The sequence below is a fragment of the Anneissia japonica genome, unplaced genomic scaffold (assembly GCF_011630105.1).
Source record: "Anneissia japonica isolate Jap-2015-1 unplaced genomic scaffold, ASM1163010v1 scaffold287869_len1821871_cov162, whole genome shotgun sequence".
In the NCBI taxonomy this organism is placed as follows: domain Eukaryota; kingdom Metazoa; phylum Echinodermata; class Crinoidea; order Comatulida; family Comatulidae; genus Anneissia; species Anneissia japonica.
This window is the reverse complement of record NW_022741034.1, coordinates 551,183-573,903: the sequence shown is the minus strand read 5'-3', so window position 1 is coordinate 573,903 and position 22,721 is coordinate 551,183. Positions and strand designations below refer to the sequence as shown.

Sequence of the window (22,721 nt, the reverse complement as noted above, 5' to 3'; positions counted from 1 at the left end):
ATATAACTCAATGAAAAATACGATGAGATGTCAACGACTTGGTAGACTTAGAACACAAATAAGTATTCAAAACATGAATATTTCAACCCGTCCTCGGGTCTTCTTCAGCATGTGTGACAAACAAAACATAAGTTGGCTATTACAATAATTATGATAAAAAGTAAAGTGTAATATGATTGGTCGACAATTTAATAGAATATAATGAACATATTGATTGGACAAAAAAACTAAGGGGCGGAGTAACAATAGAAATAATTAACAGATAAATTAATTGGTCACTGTAATAATAATGAGGCTAATATCAGAGTGGGAATACAGATCTCAGTCGGTAATAACAAAGATGGAAATAAACAATGACATAGAATAAAGGAACCTCTAAGATTAAACCCCCTGCAACATGAAAAATGGCACCTAATTACGCCAACATTTTCATGTCTGTTCTTGAAACCGATCTTCTTTCCTCGTTTCCCCTTACACCCCTATTCTATATAGTAGATACATCGATGATATTTTTATGATTTGGCAACACAGAGTTCAAAACCTTGAGCGCTTCAAGAGTCACGCTAACAACTTTCACCCACACATTAAATTCACTATGGAGCAGTCACAATCTTCTCTCCCCTTTTTAGATGTTTTAGTTTCTCTTTCTAACCACCACATCTCAACCTCCCTTTACACTAAACCTACTGACAGCCATTCTTTTCTCAATTTTGACAGTGCCCATCCTCTTCGCCTAAAATCATCTATTGCCTACAGTCAATTTTTACGCATAAAGAGGATTTGTTCTGAGCCAGATGACTACACTTTTCATTGTAGTAAACTTCTTGGTTACCTCCTTAACCATGGATACCCCTTCAGCCTAGTTAAATCTCAGTTTACTAGAGCTTCCCTCCGTTCCCGACAGGATCTTCTCTCTCCGACCACTAAATCTGACTCCCAACGCATCCCACTGGTCATGGACTTCCATACTAACACTCACCCCTTATCCAAAAATATCTGTGAAGACTACACCCAACTTAAAGTCGACAAGTCCATCGAACACTTATTTGACAGTCCTCCTCTACTCGCCAATCGACAGCCCCCGAATCTTAAATCTCTTTTGACTTCGTCACGCATAACCTTCCTACCACTGTCACCTGGCAATATTAAGTGCAATAAATCCCGATGCCTCATCTGCAAATGCCTTAATACTAATCCTCTCATCAAACTCCCCCATTCTAACCTCTATATACGCCCCCTCCATTAACCTGCGATGCATCCAACGTGGTATATCTCATCACTTGCGACAGGATCGTACATTGGTGAGACTGGCACCAAATTCAGACTTAGATTCAACAACCACAAACAATCCATCCGCAATCATAGTAAGGGTTTCCCTGTAGCCGACCACTTTAACTCCCTCGGCCATTCTATAAATAAAAGGCGCATATCTGAACTCAGACACATAATCAAACACAAAACCCACATATTCGGACTTAACAAGGACCGCAGTATGATCAGTGACTATAATTTTCCTTATTCTTAATCCTTTTTAGTAATTCATATGACTATTATTATTATTATTATTATTATTATTATCATTATTATTATTATTACTATTATTATTATTATTACTATCATTTTGATTATTATTATATTACCTATATTATTATTTTTTTTTATTTTAACGTATAGACCCATTGACATATATTTTCCAGCACATCTGTATTTTTTTGATTGCCTATTTTTGTTTAGTATGTCTTTTTATTCAGTCATTATATAGGCCTATATATATATATATATATATATATATATATATATATTTATTTCTGTATTTCTCTTTATCAAATAAGAGTTTTGTATTTCAGCCTTTCTGGCTCTCTGTTATTTTGCTGCTTGTTAACATGTTTTTGCTTATTTGCTATTTATCATGTTGTAGGGGGTTTAATCTTGCGGTTCCTTTATTCTATGTCATTGTTTATTTCCATCTTTGTTATTATCGACTGAGATCTGTATTCCCACTCTAATATTAGCCTCATTATTATTACAGTGACCAATAAATTTATCTGTTAATTATTTCTATTGTTACTCCGCCCCTTAGTTTTTTTGTCCAATCAACATGTTCATTATATTCTATTAAATTGTCGACCAATCATATTACACTTTACTTTTTATCATAATTATTGTAATAGCCAACTTATGTTTTGTTCGTCACACATGCTGAAGAAGACCCGAGGACAGGTTGAAATATTCATGTTTTGAATAAAATTTGTGTTCTAAGTCTACCAAGTCGTTGACATCTCATCGTTTTTTTCATTGAGTTATGTATCTAAGGAACTGGTGGTTCGAAAAACGAAACGTTCGACTAGGGTATAGACCCAAACGAAATGTTCGGCTGGTCGAACGTTTCGTTTGGGTCTATACCCTAGCTGCACTGATGAGGCCTGGAAAGCCGAAATGGATCCGTCTGCAGATATTGGGATTCCTTCCAGTGGATGCTTAGTTTGTTTTGTCATTCTGATCGGATTTTCTCTACTGTTCCGATTTAATTTTAAATAGTTTTGCATTATGTGGCCGTTTGCTGTTTTATGGGTTTTCCCCATTTGCCTTTTAAAATTTATTTATATTCATTAAAGAATCTCTTTTGAGATCCAGCAGGCCGCCATTGATGCACGGTAGAGACCTTTTGGACTAAATATTAGGAACATTCTCTACATTACATCATCGGAAACCTCAAAACATATTAACACCGAGTTTCAGGATCACAGCGTCAAATTTGGTGAGGTTAAAATTCTAACTGTGGAACCAAGATGGTTTGAGAGAGGAGTCAAGGAAGCCATCTACATCAGGGCCAACAGACCAATGTTGAATGGAGATGGAAGATATAATTTTCCAAAAATATGGAACAATGCCTTGAAGGCAAGATTGGAGGAGAAGGAACTAGGACCAGGCCCACTGGCCTCGTGTGTCATTGTGAATAAGACTACAGTGTTAGTTGAAAGCTTAAAACAACAAGTTCCTTTGTTTTCTGCTTTATCCAGAGATATAAAGTTTTAATTTATATTAATAGTAATCAACCTGGATAGATGAATCTGTCAATAATCAGTCAAATAATAATAATGTCATTTCAGGGCTTGAAATTAACTTTTTTTTTGGTAGCACTGCCAAAATTTTCTGGCACCCCCCTCCCCCCCAAAAAAATTTGGTAGAACACAAGTAATTTTTTTAGTAGTACATATTTCCCCATCCTTTTCGCAATCCCTAAGATAATAAGCGCTGCGCAATATTTTATTCTTTATATTTCCCTACACACCCACACCTACACTGTCCCTATGGATTATTATGCACTAAAGAAGACATGAAAGATAAAGAGAAGAGATTTAAAAAAAAAAAAAAAAAAGAAAAAAAAAAAACAAGAAAAATAATAAATAAGAAATAACAAAAGGAAGGAAAGAAAAAAAAAGAAAGAAGTAAAATAGTGGAAAGAAAATAACAATGAAAAAAATTAAAAGAAAGGTAAGTATCAAAAATGAAATAAGAAAAAGGAAAATAAAAAGAAAATAGATATTAAAGGGATAGTGAAGAAAAAAGGTGCAAGGTAAAAAATTCAACCTAACTGGAAGGAAAGGGAAAGTATTTCATGGAAAGTTTCAATAGGAATATTTCTAAGAAAATTACAAATTTATGTTAATTATTAACAGATATACACAATATAAAAAAGAAAAACATGAGCAGTAATAATGAGCTAAACTGTCTAGTCAATGGACTGCCAAAATCTGCAGTTACTTAAGTGGATTGATATATTGATTATAAAATTATTAATTATTATTACTGAAACATTAATTATATTTTCTGTACACTTTCTTTAAATTTTTCAGTATTTTTCTTCATTTGAGCAGGAAATTTCGAGAAAATAGGTCCGCAGAATCGCATTAACACTGCGAATGCCTATACATTGGTTACAATAGCCACCGGCCAACTTTACTGTAACATTTGCGTGGAAATTGGCAGACTTATTTTTAATATGCGTGGATGGAATTTGTTCTTTATGAGATAACTCTAAATCAATTTACACATAATAATTTCAACTTAAACAGAGTTCCAGAGTTTCACCAACATTTCGGGAGTGCTGAGATTCCAGCTCTCCACTTGTCAAAGGCCATTTAGGCTTTGTTTCAAGCCCGAAAAATTGGCATCACACAGTGGGCCAGCGACACTTCATATTTAGGTTATAAAGTAGCCTAGAACATTAGGCCTGGGCCTGTACAACTTCAGCAAAGTATCTTATACCTACATATATAATGATCTATAGTTTCATTTTCTTGTTCAATGGTTGTTTTTATTGAGAATTATAAAAAAAAAAACCAAAAAAAAACTGGTACGCCTTCCAACTTCGAAACTTCAGTATTAATCGCCAGTGAAAATTGTCACACTTCTAGTGTTTACAAAGTATTCGCGGAGTAACATATCCCAAACATTGCAAGTTGCCCTGAATGATGTAATATCCCAGCATTCTGGTTTACAATCTGCAATGGACTCAACATATCTTACTTGCCAGCCTGTGTAGTCGGGCGCACACATGGTTTGGGATGTTACTCCGCGAAATATAGTTTCGTAATTGGAAGACCTGCTACCAGTTAGTTCAATGTTGTTTTGTTGTTACGTTTTTTGTTGTCAAAAAAAAGAACATTCCTTGTAGAATTATATATTTTTTATATATCTTACAGATTAAATTAACCAATTAATTCAGTTGTTGCACTTTATTAATTCCACGTTTAAAATTTAATCTTTAAATATTCATTTAGTATATACAATTCAACTTTTATATTATTTCAAAACACGATTAAACAATCATTTTGCTTACTTTCTGCTGATACTTTGTTAAGAACAAAATAAATTGTTTGATAGAGGCCCATTACTTGTTGCCTATGAAATAACTCTGCTTACCATCTACTACATTCAGTGAGAAACGTTCCCAATTCCAGGCTCCTCCTGGTAGACACAGACACCGAGGTTGCCAGACACAAAGTCATTTGACTCTTTATACGCCGCCGATACAAACAAAAGTAGGTCAGAAGCCGACTGGCTCGTTCAGTAAATAAATGGTAGTAAAGGAGATGCTTTCTATATTATTTCATTTAATTAGGTTTCAAAATTTTGCTGTGAGACCTATTTGTTTGTTTGTTTTTTTGTAAATTTCAAGATGTTGCTCATTGAGATGCATGTTGTTGAACTATAGCTGCTCTGTGAAGTCTGGCTGAGGTTATCATCAATGAGTATTTTATACCCTTTGTTATCATCAGCTATGTGATTGAAGAAGCGTAATCTTATTTCATAATGTATGAGGTTTACGTAATTCGTTTGGTTTTTCAAAAAATAAAAAAAATGTCTGCCTTAATACTGGTAGTACTTTGAATACAATCATCCAGATGATGCCTAATTTATTTACGATCTATTAAGAGTTAAATTTTGATTATTGCTTGATCTGGGCCGTTTACATCGTGTGAGTCAATACTGTATACGATCGTTTGAAATTTCGGTACATAGTCTATTTTATGAACAAATACGTTAAGGAAATGTTCACAATTACGAGGAGGTACAGGTAAGAGTAGCACCCAATAAAATAGTAAAAAATCATGCAATCCGATATGTTTATACCAGTCTCCTTCTCTTTGACGGTGATCGCTTATTTACCAAGAATAAGATGAGCGCACATCGACACGGTTTTAGTGTACGACGTCACACTATAACAGTCTAGGTCATGCTGATTGGTTGATACAGTACATGTAAAATGAATGATAACATGTTTTGCGTACTGCCTGACTGAAAATAATGGACTGTACAAGTTGTAAATAATTGGGATTTGGAGGGAAACCACCTTCCTGCCGCTTACAAAATCTACTCGCGCTATCAAACGATCTTGTCGCACTGAGCGCGACAAAGTTGAATTCCTTGTCGCACCTTAAAAAATCAGGTCGCAAATGTGACCAAATAACCCTTAATTTCAAGCCCTGCATTTTATTTGGCACATGTATCCATCTCTACACAGTATATATATCTTTATTAAATTTTTTTATAAAATGTCAAGTTGGCAAAATAGAGTTTCTTAGTAGCAACCTGAATTGGGACACTTTTCACAAACAGCCAATAAGAAACATCAATTTAAAAAATACAAACACTAGTAAATTACAAAGAGGTGCTTGCGGCACCGTTTTTAATCTGCAAAGTGTAGCTTCATTTCTGCATTTTTTTTTCTTATTTATTTATTTTATTTTTTGTATTTATTTATTCATTTTAAAATTATTTATTTAAACTGACATGGATCTGTAGACAAGCAAAATAAAGACGCAAATACTCTTTGGGGTCACCATCCATTACCACCCTGGTGCACTCCCGGACCTCTGCCTACAATAGGTGACTTGAACAAAGGAACTTAAAACACATTTACCCTGCCACAGACGACCGGTTGCTCAGGAATTGTAATAGAGACAATGGCCCCAAAAAGTAAATGCCAGCCTGTGAAAAACAAAAGGCAAGGGAAAAATGCAGTCAGTTATTTTATTATTCAAAATGAAATAAAAATAAATGATATAAGTTCAGACAAAGTGTTTGGAGATGTATTTGGGATGTCTTGTTGGGAGTTTGTTCCGTTAACTGCTGTGTGTGAACTTAGCCTAAGAGGAATACTATTGTACATACGAGTTAATTATACATAATGTGATTAGGGTTATCGCTCTAAGAGCAGTATTTGACACAGAAATACAGTTGATCCTGTGTGTAGGCCTACAGAAATATTAACACAAGAACCCTAGTATCCGCATCCTGCTAACCGTTAGCAGCTGTTCCAGGCAATCCCTGATCCAAATACCAAGAAGATGATGATCGAATCACTGCCAATAGAAAATTGGAAACATGTACGTGTGATTGGTCAATGATATAAATGCTCTGAACATGATAACTGATAGCGATCACTAACAATTAGCATATCTGGATCATGATAATGGTTAGCACTAACTGATCGGATGTTCACAATTAGTTGCTAATCGTTAGCGCTAACGGTTAGCTTCCGATCCGGATACTAGGGCTTTTGTGTGAACCTGACATGTTTCTCCTCATATTTCCACTAAAAAACCAGTTAGGTATATCTCCTGGAATATCCCATTCCCTGAATATGTGTGGAGTAGACTCTACTAATTCACTACAATATCAGGATTTACCTGTTTTTATCTATTATGTTTCAACACCATGTTGCAGGTGAAAGCTTAATTTATAAAAATCTATGCATAATTGAATGAGCACCATTCAATTTTCTGTTAGTATCAAAGGAGGAAATCTGAGAAGGAAGTGGATTTAATTCAATAAAGTACAATAGTTGGCACCATATTAACTATTGTGTTCTATATAAAGGCATAAAAATACCAATCTACAGGAAACTTTCCTGTCAATTGGAAAGATAACATTCCTGATGATGACATAATTGATGTCGAAATATTGAATCCCAACACGATGGCGTGCATTTCAGTACATGGAGTATGTATTATACTTTCTTATTTGGAAATATAACTCATACTACAATAATCATTTATTGTATAGAAACATTCATAAATTGAATTCTTCACAGTAGCTGCTTAAAATCCTCTACCTTTGTATGTTACTGAAGATTTCAAGGCTTTTAATGTTCAAATAAATGTAAGGCTTTTTTCCATACAATAGCTACGTACATGCTATTGCTGACAGCTTTCAGTGATGCTGATTGATCGGTCAAAATGGAGAGTCTGCCTGATTGCGTCAGGAACTGCTTTACACACAATACGATTACAATAAGAAACCAGGCTTAAGCATCATTTATTAGGCCACATAATGTGACTTTGGAAATCATGGTCAAGCTGGAATTCTTGTGACCTTTGAAATGATAAACGTCATAAAACCAAGTTCAAATTTGTCATATGAAGCCATGATGCTAGGCCTCATATTTTGGTGGATGAAACGGTCAACCACTGGCCATTATTTTTTTAGTAAATAAATGGCGTAACAGGGCAAGTTTTATCTGTTCTTTTTTTTCATCAACTGTTGACAGATTTATGTCTGGGAATTATGAAACTACTGTATTTACAAATTAATTTTAATGTAATTTAGTAATTAAAAATTTTAACATTGTTTGTGGTGTAGTTTGCTACTGCTACTCTTCTTGGTCTATTTGAGATTACAGCGATTCCACATGATGAAATTAATTCATCATCAAGATCTATTCTTTTTATGAAGAAACCATGTTTATCAAATAGCTCTAGTTTATGAACACTTGCCACTATTATATTCTCATACATATCCATGGTTACACCATTAGGATGCCAAAACTCATGGCATACAACTCCTATAAAATTATCATTTACATCAAACATTAGAATTCTGTGATTTCCAAACTCAGCAACAATCACGTTACCTTCTTTAGTTAAAGTGACATCAATTGGCTTTATCATTTGACCTTCTATACTACATTTTGAACCTATTTTACCTAGTAGTCTACCATCATCAACATTAAATTTAAACACACAGTTAGCATCATTATCTGCTACATATAGTACTCTAGTTTCATTGTTTACTGCCAAGCCACTTGGACACTCTAATATTCCTTTACCAAGTGAGCGAATTTCTTCAAATTTATTGTCACACATTACAACACAATTGTCATAGGCAGGACTGTACATCAAGTGACCATCATCCATATGATGCATTCTTTTGACTCTCACGTTTTGTGGTACCTGTATCCTAGCAACAAATAATCCCGATTGGTTGAACTTCAATATATCATCACTGGAGCTTGATACTAAAATGTATCCGTTTGTGTCCAACACTACATCTGTTGCTCTACCTTCTTCTTGATCTTTTTTGTATACTGATATGTCACCAATGACATGAACAAGTCCCAGTGATTCCACCTTGATATTCACTGGAGATCCTTTGATTTCCATCTCCCCAACAGTGATCTTCATTTGCCATTCACCTTCCACATTGCATCTACCTGTTATTTTGTACTCTCCACTTCCATGATATTCTATCTCAGTGGCAGTGTTTTCTGATGAATTCTTTAGGGTGGCTTTTAACTGACATGTGTCTGCTAAACTTGATACTTTTACTACAAATGGTTGTCCTTTGGTGACAGTAATTGCTTCATCATCTTGAGCAACCTTGTACGTGCAGTCAATATATGCGAATGTAGCAATGCCCTCAGTATTTATCAACTCTTCCAAATTTGTATTGGTAGATAGAATAAACTTTGGAATAATACTATTATCATCTATTTCTAGGAACTTGTCTCTAATAGCTTTTATCTTATGGGATCCAAGTGTATCTATTTCTTCTGGTTTGTTCATAATTCTGTGGATTGTGACCATTAGATTATTTACTTGAGTGAGTTTTAAATTAATGTCTTCTTTTATTCCTTTGTATATATCTTCAAGCTGTGAGATTATTGTTTGGCTTTTCTCTTCAACCTTCTTGATAAGTGTCTTCTCCTTTACTTCAATAGCTGTTCTGCATAATTTTACATTAGATTCAAAATCAGACACATCCGTAGGTATTAAATCAAGTGTTCTTTTCAAATTTTGTTTATTGCTTTGAGCTTTTTTGGTAAGTTCAGTAGCAGTTTGGTGAAAATTCTCCACAATAGTTTGTATTTCAGTTATGTTATGTTTATTTTTAAAACAACAAAGAACATGTTCACATTGCTTACATGCTGATTTCTTGCAAGTTGAGCAGTAAAATTCCAATATATTTGTACAGTGAATTGGACATTTGTTGTGATCATCTTTGCTACATCCTCCATTCCTATCTAATGGATGGTCTTTCTGTGAAGGTATTATCTTGTAGTGTTTGCAACATTGTAAACATAAGTATAGTAAACATTCAGAACAGTGGTATTTTGGTTGATTATCACAGTTTGAGCACGTTCTTTGATTTTCATTTTCTATGAGGTTTTTAAAATTTTCTTTTTTTTGTTTGTGTTTTTGATCACATTTTAGACATTTCAGTTTGCAGACGTGTCTTTCCACTGAACTTTCCTCACAGCAAAGAGAGTAACTATGGAGGCACATGGGTTTCATTGGCTCTGTGAATCCTTCTTTATAGGTACAACATCCAAGATCTCTTTGGTCCAAGAATTGTAAAGCCCTGCCAGTAGACATCTGTAAATATAAAATTATGTAGTCTTATTTATAAATTTTTGTTTGCCACCTGTTGAGTGTGGGAAATTTCTGTAATTAGCAAAAATTTCTGAAATGTTAATTAAATTTATGACTTGGATGTGCCAGTTTAAAAGAAACAAGAGCGACCGCACTAATGGTCCGCGCGTTCCTCCATGCTTAAATACAGTACAGGCGCAAGTTATTATATGGGGTTTTTTGGAAGAGCTAATAAGATAGAAATTTTTTAATAATTAGAATGTTTATTTGTACAAAAAGAAAAAATAGAAAAAAAAAACTTTCAGAATTAAAAATTAAGTTACATAAAATTAAACAAAAATAAAATCTTAAAATTGGAAAAAAGGTGAATACCAAGACGCGTTTCAAACTCACGACCTTAATCCTTAATCGAGCTTGCCATTCATGCGACCTGCCCTATTGGCGGTAATGGCAATAATGTAGTCTTTGCTGAAACCCCTGTTTTGTTTTGTAGTGTACAGGAAACCAGGATGTCCAACTTAAAAAACGGCGATGAACGTTTGTTGGAAATCCCATCTAGTTTATGTGTGTAAATTTTCCTCCATGTTTGTTCAATATTGGCGACGCTGGACACTTTTAAAGTTTGAAACCCCTGTTTTGTTTTGTAGGTGTAGGGGAACCTTGGGGTCCAACTTAAAAAAGGGGCGATGAACGTTCATGTGTACAAAATTTCATGCACGTTATATTCAAAACTGGCAACGCTGGATGCTTTTAAGGTTTGTAAAGTTTTGGTAACAACAATAACAACAACAGCAGTGAGGCTCTGGGTCATCACTACGCACGGACCAAATATAAAATGAAAGAAAGAGATATATTGAAACAAGGAAATTCAAAAGATTTATTGATGCTAATTAAATAATAGTAAATATACTTTTTTTAAGCATCCTGTATAAATTAAAGTGACATTATCTTCCTTGCAAATATCTAAGGTTTGCAGCCAATTTTAATACATGCACATGCTATAACACTATTAGTTAACTAATGGGGGGCTATAACACTATTAGTTAACCAATTAGGCTTCAAAAATATAGGTTGTTGTATTGAAATTTGATAGCTACAACTTTTGTGTGTGATTGTAAGAAAAACGATAGAATTTTTATATTTTTTAGCAAAGGTTTGCCTAGGTCGAAACTAACTCTGGCTATATAAAATTGATTATAAAATTGAAAAATATTAATCTTATTGTAGTAGTGATACTATGTACACGTTAAAATTATTGTTATTTATTTGTTAACGTCATTATATTTACATTTAAATTTAACATATTTTTTAAGTATGAATTACTTTGTCCATCCACTCACGACTCATCTGACAGTCAAACCAACACATGTCTGTGTGACAGTCTGAGAGTGTGGCATTTCTGGCCATTCAGAGATTCCTATTCTTAAAAAATCTCATTTGGGAGGGGGAACACCCTCTCAAATCCTTCCCCAGCTTAGGCATATGAGCTCAAGTCCCCCTGTTGGACAGCTCTTCCCCACTCCCGGAAAATATATCCCAGAGCCGCTACTTCTTTGGAGGTAAAGCATGCTACCACAATCGATGCATAAAGTACATATTTTCATTAATATTTGTATTTTGTAGTAAAAATGATGGTGAATTTGTTTTAAAACATCAACCTGTTATTTCTGTTTTTCTATAGACTGTTGCCAGATTATTATCTGAGTAATATGGAACTTTTAAACTAAAATTAATTTCAAAGTCAGTACTGAAAAATTTTGACATTGTCGTATATGTAGTTTGCTACTGCTACTCTTCTTGGTCTATTTGATATTACAGTGATTCCACATGTGATATCTAATCCATCATCTTCATGATCTATTCTTTTTATGAAGACACCATTTTTATCAAATAGCTGCAGTCTATTATTATTTGACACTATAATATTTCCATCCATATCTGTGGTTACACAACAAGGACCCCAAACATGCCATACAACTCTCATCAAATTATCATTTTCATCAAACATTTTTAAACTGTTATGTCCAAAGTCAGCAACAATCACATAACCTGCCTTATTTAAGGTGACATCTTGTGGTTTTTGCATTTGACCTTCTTTACTACCTTCTGAACCTATCTTACCTAGAAGTCTACCATCATCAACATTGAATTTATACACACAGTTAGCATTATGATCTGCTACATATAGTACTCTAGTTTCATCGTTTACTGTCAAGCCACTTGGACACTGCAATATTCCTTTACCAAATGAGCAGATTTCTTGAAATTTATCATCACACATCAAAGCACATTGTCCTAAGTAATCAATGTACACAATGTGACCATTACCCATTAGATGCATTCTATTGACCTTCACATTTTGTGGCATCTGTATCCTAGCAACAAATAGACCTGACTGGTTGAACTTTAATATATCCTTACTACGACTTGATACTAATATGCATCCATTGATGTCTAACAGTACATCTGCCACTTTATTTATTTTGTCATGTTTTTTGTAGACTGATATGTTTTCAATGGTATGAACAAGTCCCTGCATTTCCACTTTAATTTTTACTGGAGATCCTTTGATCTGTGCCTCTCCTGCAATAATCTTCATTTGCCAGTCACCTTCCACATTGCATCTCCCTGTAATTTTGTACTCTCCATTTCCTTGATATTCTAGCTCAGCAGTTGAATCTTCACCTGATGAGTTCCTTAGAGTGGCAGCTAATTGACATGCATCGCTCTCTGACGGACTTGATACTTTGACTACAAATGGCTGTCCTTGTGTGACAGTAATTGCTTCATTATCTTGAGCAACCTTGTACATGTTATCAACAGTTGTGATTTTACCAATACCCTCAGTATTTATCAATTCTTCCAAATGTGTAGATAGAATCAACTTTGGAATAATAGTTTTGTCATCAATTTCTAGGAGCTTGTCTCTGATAGTATTTATAGTTATCTTTTTGGATCCAGCAGTGTCTGTTTCCTTTGTGTTACTCATTGTATTGATGATAGGATTCAAATTATTTAGCTGAGTCAGCTTTGAATCAATGTCTTTTATTTTACTACTAATGTCTTCTTTCAATTCTTTGTATATATCTTCAAGTTGTAAGGTTATTTTCTGGCTTTCCTCTTCAACCTTCTTGATAAGTGTCTTCTCCTTAACTTCAATAGCTGTTCTGCATAATTTTATGTGTGATTCAAAATCAGACATATCATTAGATATTGAATGAATTGTTCTTTTCAATTTGTTTTTATTGCTTTCAACTGTTTTGACAAGTTCAATATCACTTTTCTTTACAGCAGTCTGCATTTCAATTATATCATGTTTATTTTGAAAACAAAGAAAACTTTCACTTTTATTACATGATGATTTCATGCATGAACAGTATAATTTTAAAACAATTGTGCGATGAATTAGACGTTTGTTTTTCCATCTTTGCTACTTCCTTCAGTCCTTTCAAAATGTACAATGGATAGTCTTTCAGTGACGTGATTCAGTGATTATCTTGTTGTGTTTGGAACATTTTACACATTAGTAAGTCCTGGATCCATTTTGTCCAAGAATTGTACCCATATTCATGTACCTGTCTCTTATACACATCTAGATGTGTATAAGAGACAGATATATATACTGTACGTGTACGTATACGTATGTGGAAAAAAGATAACATTTTTTGATGGTTTAAAATATGTTAGCATGCAAGGTAATTAAGCAGTGGCAGCTCTAGAATATATTTTCTGGGGGATACTGAGCTGGGGAAGGGTTTGAGAGGGTGTTTCTCCTCCCAAATAAGATTTTTTAAAGAATAGAGACGACATCTGGATGGTCAGAAATGACACTTTCAGACTGACTGACATGGTTTGGGCCTATTTTTATGTGTTTTTAGTCCGGCTGCCGATGAGCTCTCTCTCCGATGGTGGAGCTTGACCTGCCTGGTGAGGCTTAAGCCCCTGCTGCACCCCCCACTATGCCACTGTAATAAAGTAATAGAGACTGCTCTAATTATCGTGTGATGGGGGTACACTGTACAGCCCACCAAATGCTACTTACTTCTCATGATCAGATCATAATCACTGAACCATGTAAATGAAACAATGCCGCTATAGTTCAGAAACCAGCGGTGGCGCTAGAGATTTGCCCACATGGCTTTCAGGCATGACCAACTGGGAGGAGGGGGAGTGGGAATTTTGTTGTGGCTGTGTTTTTAATTGGACATTTTTACCTAAGTAAATGCGTATGCAGATTGTAGATTTTGCTCAAACCATAGTCAATAGAAAACAAACACAACTTCATGGATACTTGTTAAATATGTATGATCATTCAACAAATTAAACAATCACAATGTTTAATTTTAATGCTGAAAATGAGGAAGAAATACTAAACTTATATTGAATTCACACTCTTTATAGAGGTCTGGGTTACCTTTAAACAACAACTATCAATTCACATCTCAATGTGTAAACTGTAATTTATGAGTATTGGTATACCCCCACCCCAGCGCACCCGCTCCAAAAATACTAGAACCTCCCCTGGTCATCTACGAAAAATCATGCTCAAAGATAGTTTATAAAAATCATCAAAAATTACTGTATGTTCTGAGTTAAGCCTCTCATCACCTAATCATTGAGTCCCCTCCCCCACATGACCTTTGGCTCCCATCCATCTCCCCATTTCTATACTCCTAAATATGCCACTCCAATGATCCTCTTAACATTTCTTTGTTCTCTTTAATATTTTCTCTGAAGATATGAATTATATTGGAGTTTTTGTTAGACAGTAATTTCATAAAGTTTAGCTCTAATTTAATTGATTGTTTAATATTTAATAACGTGCAAATAAGATGACCATGTATATTTAGATTGATTAGTCAAAAATAACAGTAAACCTAAATGTGTACATATACCCAGAAAGGCAACCCAACTTTTGGGGCACTTGACTAACACGATCAGCTAAATAAACAATATTGTTTGTTCAAAGGATTATCATTGGGGATTAACTCAGCAGAACACGCTATTTAAGCAGCTGCCCGCGGTAGAATAAACAGCAACATTAGGTCCATGAATTAACAAAATCTTGTTCCAAAATCAATCCGCAAATTACAAAGTAGGCCTATTTTTATAGGTACCCATATTCATGTACAGGCCGCACATTTTATACGCAATTTCGACCCTGAAATTTGGGATGTGTGATGCGGCCCATGCACCGGTCATACCTACTTTTTAAAATTTCAGATCGCGAACCGGGCGAAAATCGTATAAAAAAATAAGTTAGGCTAAGGATTGCCCAATTTTATTAGCCTAGCAAGGTTTGCTGACGTATTTTTGTAATTATACTCACTACATACAGTGCTGTACTAGGATTCTTACTTTTCTAAAGCATTCAAGTAGTGACTATTATTTTTGTATTACTGTACGTTCATTCATAAACAATGGCTGTATTGACTGGTCGTTAAAACCACGCCCACCTGCCAGTGGTAAAATCCTACTTAACGAAGACGACCAGTCGAATAGAAAACTGGTAAATACTCGACAAAACAAAATGGCTGCATAGTTACCGCGATACATGTTGCGTAATCAAGGCTACTTCAGATTGTGGTTGTATGGTTTTTCGTAATACATTAAAATATTTTCATCCAGTTTTTAAATTCTGTTAGCCTACAATTATTTTTTGACTTCAATGTGGGCAAATATTATAATTTTCTTTTCTGAAATTTAATCTAAATTACACAAATGTTGTTACTACACTGACCAATCGGCCATATTTTTTTGGTCACGTGCATAACTTAATGCGTTTAGGTTAAGTTAATTTTCGTTGTCAACGAAGTTTATTTTACGAACCAGTCGATTGAAAATAATACTTAACGAAATGATCCAGTCGAACAAGCCCATTATCAAACTTTGTTTATGAATGAACGTAACATGAAAATAATCAGTTTAAACAAAACTAACCATTGCTTGAAAGTTGTAGAATATGTAGGAATTCTGGTACGCACTGTAGTGAGTTAATTACAAATACTAGGCCTAGGCCAGGAAACCTAGGCTAATTAATTGAGCTATATGGGCTATATGGGTATTCGCCCCGGTTCTCGATCCGGAATGTTTTACAAGTCGGTTGATGACCGTAGCATAGAGAGGCCGAATGTAGGAAAAAATGGCACCCGGAAAAAATTGCCCCGGTAAAAATGGCCCCCGTTAAAAATGGCCCCCGATAAAAATTTCCCCGGTAAAAATGGCCCCAATGAAAAAAATTCAGTAAATAGAAATGATATTTTTTTTTAATCTTCAAATATTTAAAAACTGTAATAGCAAGTTTTATTTTTTCCTTTTCCTTCATGTGATTTTTTTTTTTTTATTTCTCTAAAAGTATTTGTTTTTTAACAAATATAGTTACACAACAGATGCAAATAATGAGAGATTAAATAAAAGTTTTGAAAACGTTATTTCACTATAAAGTAGAGTAATGACATACAGGGGTTTCCCTTAAGGTTTTTTTTAACTAGCCAAGTGGACCAGTAAATCAATATTTTTACTGGTCCTCAATCCCTTTCACTAGCCACTATCTTGCCAACTTCGAAAGGCCCAAGTACCATATTTGTGACATGCTAATCATGCTGGCCATCACCGATGAAGTAACACTGACAGATACAAAAAAAAAATTATTCTGTTGTCTCTCTATGAAGTTATGCCGCGAAATATAAATATAGGAATATGTTTGTATGTACAGTGCACACAATACGATGTTCGGTTTTCCGGAAATCGGTTTGTGGAACATTTCTATTGAATCCTTTCCGAATATTAAGGTAGGCCAGTTAGGGCCTAGCCTAGACGCTAATATATATAGGCTTAACATAGCCCAGTCAGTGAATTCGGTATGACTAGCCTACGAAATGTTAACATATTATTTAACATATAATACGTACAGTACCTGTTGTTTAGCTGTAGTGCACAGCAAATTAAATTACTGTACCAATAAAATGAATGCTTTTATATTGTTTTTACGTGCATTTTCGGTCTAACATTTTTTTCTAAACTGTAAACACTACACATTCTTCGCGGTCACGATGCGAAATGCGTTGAAAATATCAGGTCGCGCCTCCTAAACTCTGCCCGCTAATTGGTTAATTTTTTTTGTGGAGTCATGTGGCCGGGCAAAAATCCCATGTGCTTGGCTGTCATGACGTCAGATCGCCCAAAGTTTCATAGTGCGTGACAACTTGACAATTAAACAAATTTATTAAATAAATAAGAAACCCTCGTGGTTTTGTTTTAGAGTCAAATCTAAAATAAATCTAACAAATTTAAATTTCATTCTCTGCAAATTTCCTCTGTAATTAGCAATGTTTTTGGGGATTGTGAGTGTAATTTACATGTAGACTGACATATGAATCTAATGACATACCAAATCCGAATTAAACGTCTACTGGAAAAGAGCCGTCGTAGAAAAAATTGCTTTGAGTTCCTTTCTCATCAGGTTGATTACAATCGATTTTTAAGTATTCATAAGGCGATAATGCACTTTATTAAAACAACGGAAGGCGTAACTACCACTTTATCTAACATTTTACTGAGTGTGTCATTTTAATTAATAGTTAATCTCCATGACAACGCTATTGGGACTATGCTCTGCACGAATGGTTCATTCACAGTATTTCGTCCGGAAATCGTTGTATTGTTTATTAACTTGTTGTCCCACGTTGCATGGTGGGATGGATATATGACATAGATGTTTTAACTTCACGGTGCTCACACAAACGGAAATCAACTTCTCCTTGTTGCTGTAACATGCGGAGAAGGTGATTTCCCTCTGTACGTCTAGCCATCTAGCCATGGATTCCTCCATGGCCTAGCTCGCTGTTCGCCTTAGAATGACTGAGCCCAAAGGCTGTTCGTATAGTAGCTGACATTAACATGACAATAAACAAAAAATAGCGATAAGAGGTGAATGAGTAAAACGTTAGGTATTTCGTCAGGCTTTCATTGAAATTTTAACTGGTCATGCGGACTTGTTATTGGGGTAATTAACAGGTCCGCCATACATTTTACTAGCCATTGGCCGGCGGACCAGCGTTATTTCGAACCCTGACATACATACAGTACTTCAACTACCAAAATATGCAACTCATAGATAACCACAAAATTGTGGATGTGGATAAATTGTGTGTTTGGGAAAAGGGAGAGGCTTACTTTCTCACAAACATTCAATAAATGTTCTGTTTAGAGTTACTTCAAAGACTTTATTAATCAAATATTGTTTTTAGTAAACTGAATAATTAGGAATGCATTTATTTAAGCAACTTAATTATTTAACTTACTTGGTTTTTACTCCCTGCCAACTAAATCCAAGTGCCTACTACTGGCTCAGAACCATTGGCCATAATTTTTTTTTTTGTCAATTTATTATTTTCAAAACTATACTAAATAATGTAAACTTTAATTATGTTTGTAGAACTCTCTTTTTCTTAAAAAAAAAAATAATTTGATGTTCATATCAATCCATTGTTTGTGGGGTTTACAAATACCTGGATTGAATATCTATCTGTCTGTCTGTCTGTCTGTCTGTCTGTCTATCTTTGAATTTCTGGAAAATTGTGATTCCGCCTCCGAATTTGGCCACAAATAAATTATTTTTGTATTAATAAATGCATGATTTATGTTGATTTATTGATTGCTATTGTTGTTGCTATTTATTAACATTTAAATGGGAAAAAAAAAGTGTTATGCATGGCTTTTTTTTATCTTTGAATATTTTATCTTTGAATATGTAATTCTTGCAAAAAGTAAAATATAAATGGCAATTTATTTGATGATGATTCCTTTTAAAAATTAAATTATTCCAGTTTAAAAAAAAATGCATATAATGATTTTTTTAAAATCAGTTTTAATACAGAATTTTAATATTGGGGGAAATTTTTACCTACCTGTCATTTGGGGCCATTTTTAACAGGGCCATTTTTACCAGGGCCATTTTTTCCTGGGCCATTTTTACTGGGGACATTCTTACTGTACACAAGATAGGCCTCATTCCCAATTTAGGGGTCGAAATAAATTTGCGGCTATATACCGGAATATACGGTAATAAAATAATAATAAATATACTGTGGGCCTGTTAATAATAATAATAATAATAATAATAATAATAATACAGTAATAATAATAATAATAATAATAAGCGTTATAATACTAATTTTTGGTAGAATTACTTAATGGATGCTTTTAAATTTGACTTAACTCATTTAGGATCCTTTGGTTCTGTCATTAAATCTTAGTTGCTGCAGTAAATTATTGTATGCAAACATGATTTCATAGGGAGAAGCTGACCAAAAGATTGAGAAAAGCTGAAGCAAATTATAATTCCATAAACCATGAAGGTACATTAAAAATATACATCCATGCTTATGATAATTATAATATTAATAATAAATAATAATAAAAATAATCAGTTAATTATGTTAAAAACCTGTACAGTACACTATCAACATACTGGTGTTTCACAATGCCATTTTACATTAAATAAAAATTATTATAAAAAAAATAAATAAATAAGATGCAGGACGTAACTGTTGATAAGATGTAGCGTGCATTGGTGTGTAACAAGCTCGAAACAGCATGTTTTGGAACTGGAACTACTTTTAGAGAAACAGTGTTCAGGTGTCTTATCTACACTTTTCTTGGAATTATATACCACTCAGATTTTCTTGGAATTATAACCACTCAGATCCTAAACCAATTAGTTTGTATCAGCAGTCAATGATAAGAAAGTTGGTAAATTTCCTGGGCAGCAGCTGTACATGACATGTACATGCATATCACGTGCAGGTGCCAATCATGCCTTGATATGAATGCTTATTAAATAACAATGTTACAGTATATAATTTGATGTGAACCATGATCTTAAAATTCATTTTGCTATTGAAGTATGTACTGTGTTGTACATACTGTGTCGAACCTACATCAAAAATTAAATATTTTAGTGTAATTAATTAAAAGACACAAACATAGTATATGTACTCAGAATAGTCAATTAGATTTATAACATTAATTTTGTAATTCTTATGAATATGCTTTTGTGTGGACATTAAAATCTATTTATTTTGTGTCGGGCATACAAAGTATTCTAAATTACAAAAAAAAAAAAAAATTAAAAAATATTTCTAATTATTTTTGTTTTGACCGAGGTCTAAAATACTAAAAACCGATCTCTGGAACACTCTATAGTAGGCCTATATGGTTGATCTTGGTGTCAAATGCTTAGAATTATATAGCAAATAATGAAATAACATTGAAAGTCGATCGCAATCATTTTATGACCTTGAAAACTTAGGTCAAAATGTCAAAAATTGTATTTTTTAGGCACTATATTGGCGTATATCTTTTAAAATATTACAATGAATGTTATTTCAATTTACTTGTGTAGGAATACATACTAGGATACACCAAAACAAAGGTTGATAGGAGAGTGGGGTACTTACTTTTTTGGGGTTAAAGATCATTGACCCAACATAAAACACTAAAATATGTATCTTACTATGATACAGTATATGGTTAATTTTGGTGTCAAAATGCACAAAATAATACAAAAACTAAGAAAATAATATTAACACCCTCAAAACCAATTCATTACCTCCAAAAATAGGTCAAAGGTTGCAATGTTAAGAATTGTTATTACAACAATGGCATACAGAATATGATTTTTTTTATACTCATTATTTTCAAAGCTGGTTTTTAACAATTGAATGTAGCGTATCAGATAAGTATATTGATTAAAAACAGAAATTACAGCTTAAAATTATAGAGTGCTAGTAACAATGCTACATCACGATACCACAGAATACTACTCCGTTGCTATCGGCGACAAAATGCATTCAACCGGACGCAATTATAATGAATAAGGCACGGGGGAAAAGAATACAATCTACCCTAGTTGTTCTAGCCCCGGTGCATATGACTTTGGCCTATATCATGTCTGTCTCTTATACACATCTAGATGTGTATAAGAGACAGGTATATTGATTAAAAACAGAAATTACAGCTTAAAATTATAGAGTGCTAGTAACAATGCTACATCACGATACCACAGAATACTACTCCGTTGCTATCAACTGGACGCAATTTTCCTACTGACCAACAATTGATCCCAATTTCTAACGTAATTATTAAGATGTATCTTTTTTTTTTTTTTTTTTTTTAATTGATATGATTAAATGTGTGTTTGATAACTAATATAATGTGAGCTTTTGTACTTTTAGTACATCTTTATGGTAAATTATTAGGTTTTAAAATGCCTATTCCAGAAAGCCTTTTCTAAACCAGTAAGATTATGAAGTCATTCCGCCATAATGAAGGGCAACGCCTGGTTGACAACAAAGGGAACCAACTGCTGTTGTGACGACACAACTGTTGTAGCAATTCCAATCTCCAAATATAGCTGTTTACAATACATTTAGCTTCATTACTTCTGTTCCGTCCAATTATCAAGCATGATTAATTAATCCTTCAACTTTCTAGTTGAAATTCTTATAGAGCAAGTAATACAAACTTATAACTTTCAGGTTACATACCTACAGTACCTTATTCATGACACATTCATGATACAACAAAACATTATACAGTATTGGTATAGTATCATTTCTATGAGACCAGGTCATGATACAACATGGAGGACATATAATTCCTCTATCATGACACGACTCATATAAGATAGACATACTCCAAGCATGGAGGTATAAAAATATTTTTATACCTCCATGCTCCAAGTGTCGAAACGCACCCCATCGTGCTGGAATTCAATATTATGTCATATTATGTCATCATCAGGAATTACACAATTCATAATACAGATATACATATCATGAAACTACTATTCATGATAGAAAAGTATTCAACAAACAAATAATAAGAATAATAATAAATCATACCCTAGCCAAGTCTTCAAACAAGAACCTTGAATACAAAAACTAGTTTGTGTTGACACTTTCACCTTTTGGAAACATGAATCTTCAATACAAAAACTACTGTGTTGTAATTTTACACCTTCACTTCTTGGTTCCAGTCTGTAGAATGCCCAACATGGGGTTGGCAACGATTCCCAAATCCCAAATCAAAATATTCTTCCACCACTAAATACTGTAGCATAAAATAGGACCTATATTTCTTAAGGTAATAATTGAATAACCAAGTGGTGATAAGGTTTGGCATGGGGAGCTGATAAACAATGTGATTGGGCTAGCTACATTGCACATGTGACCCAAAGACCACAAAAGGCTGTATTTACGTCAACAAAACAATCATCAGCACTGTTTTCAGCGATGTGAAACTAAAACTTATTGATGAAGTATATATTGACAAAACATCATTCAAATCATGTACAAAATAGTTAAACAGCTTTAAAGAACCAAACAATAACGTGTGTGTCGACATTACAATTGCTTTAGAAATATATATTCAAAAGTAATTTTCTAGAGCATAGCAGCATGGTACGGACTATGTCTAATGAAGAAAATAACTTTGAAGTATTAATTTATTCTATGGAAAATAAAAGTATATTTTGACTTGATTTTGAAGTAATTCAAATGA

The 22,721-nt window shown here is 33.8% G+C and overlaps 2 protein-coding genes across 2 annotated transcripts in view; both read right to left on the bottom strand.

Moving 5' to 3' along the window:
* LOC117118514 (tripartite motif-containing protein 2-like) overlaps window positions 1–22,721 on the bottom strand; it is a 34,993-nt gene that overhangs the window by 6,536 nt on the left and 5,736 nt on the right. The window lies entirely within an intron of this gene.
* LOC117118515 (tripartite motif-containing protein 2-like) lies at window positions 6,166–22,365 on the bottom strand. The gene is made up of 2 exons (XM_033263137.1): window positions 22,064–22,365; window positions 6,166–10,160 (listed from the first exon to the last, which is right to left on the bottom strand). Exon 2 carries the CDS (start codon window positions 10,158–10,160, stop codon window positions 8,112–8,114), a length of 2,049 nt encoding a protein of 682 aa, XP_033119028.1. The 5' UTR covers window positions 22,064–22,365; the 3' UTR covers window positions 6,166–8,111.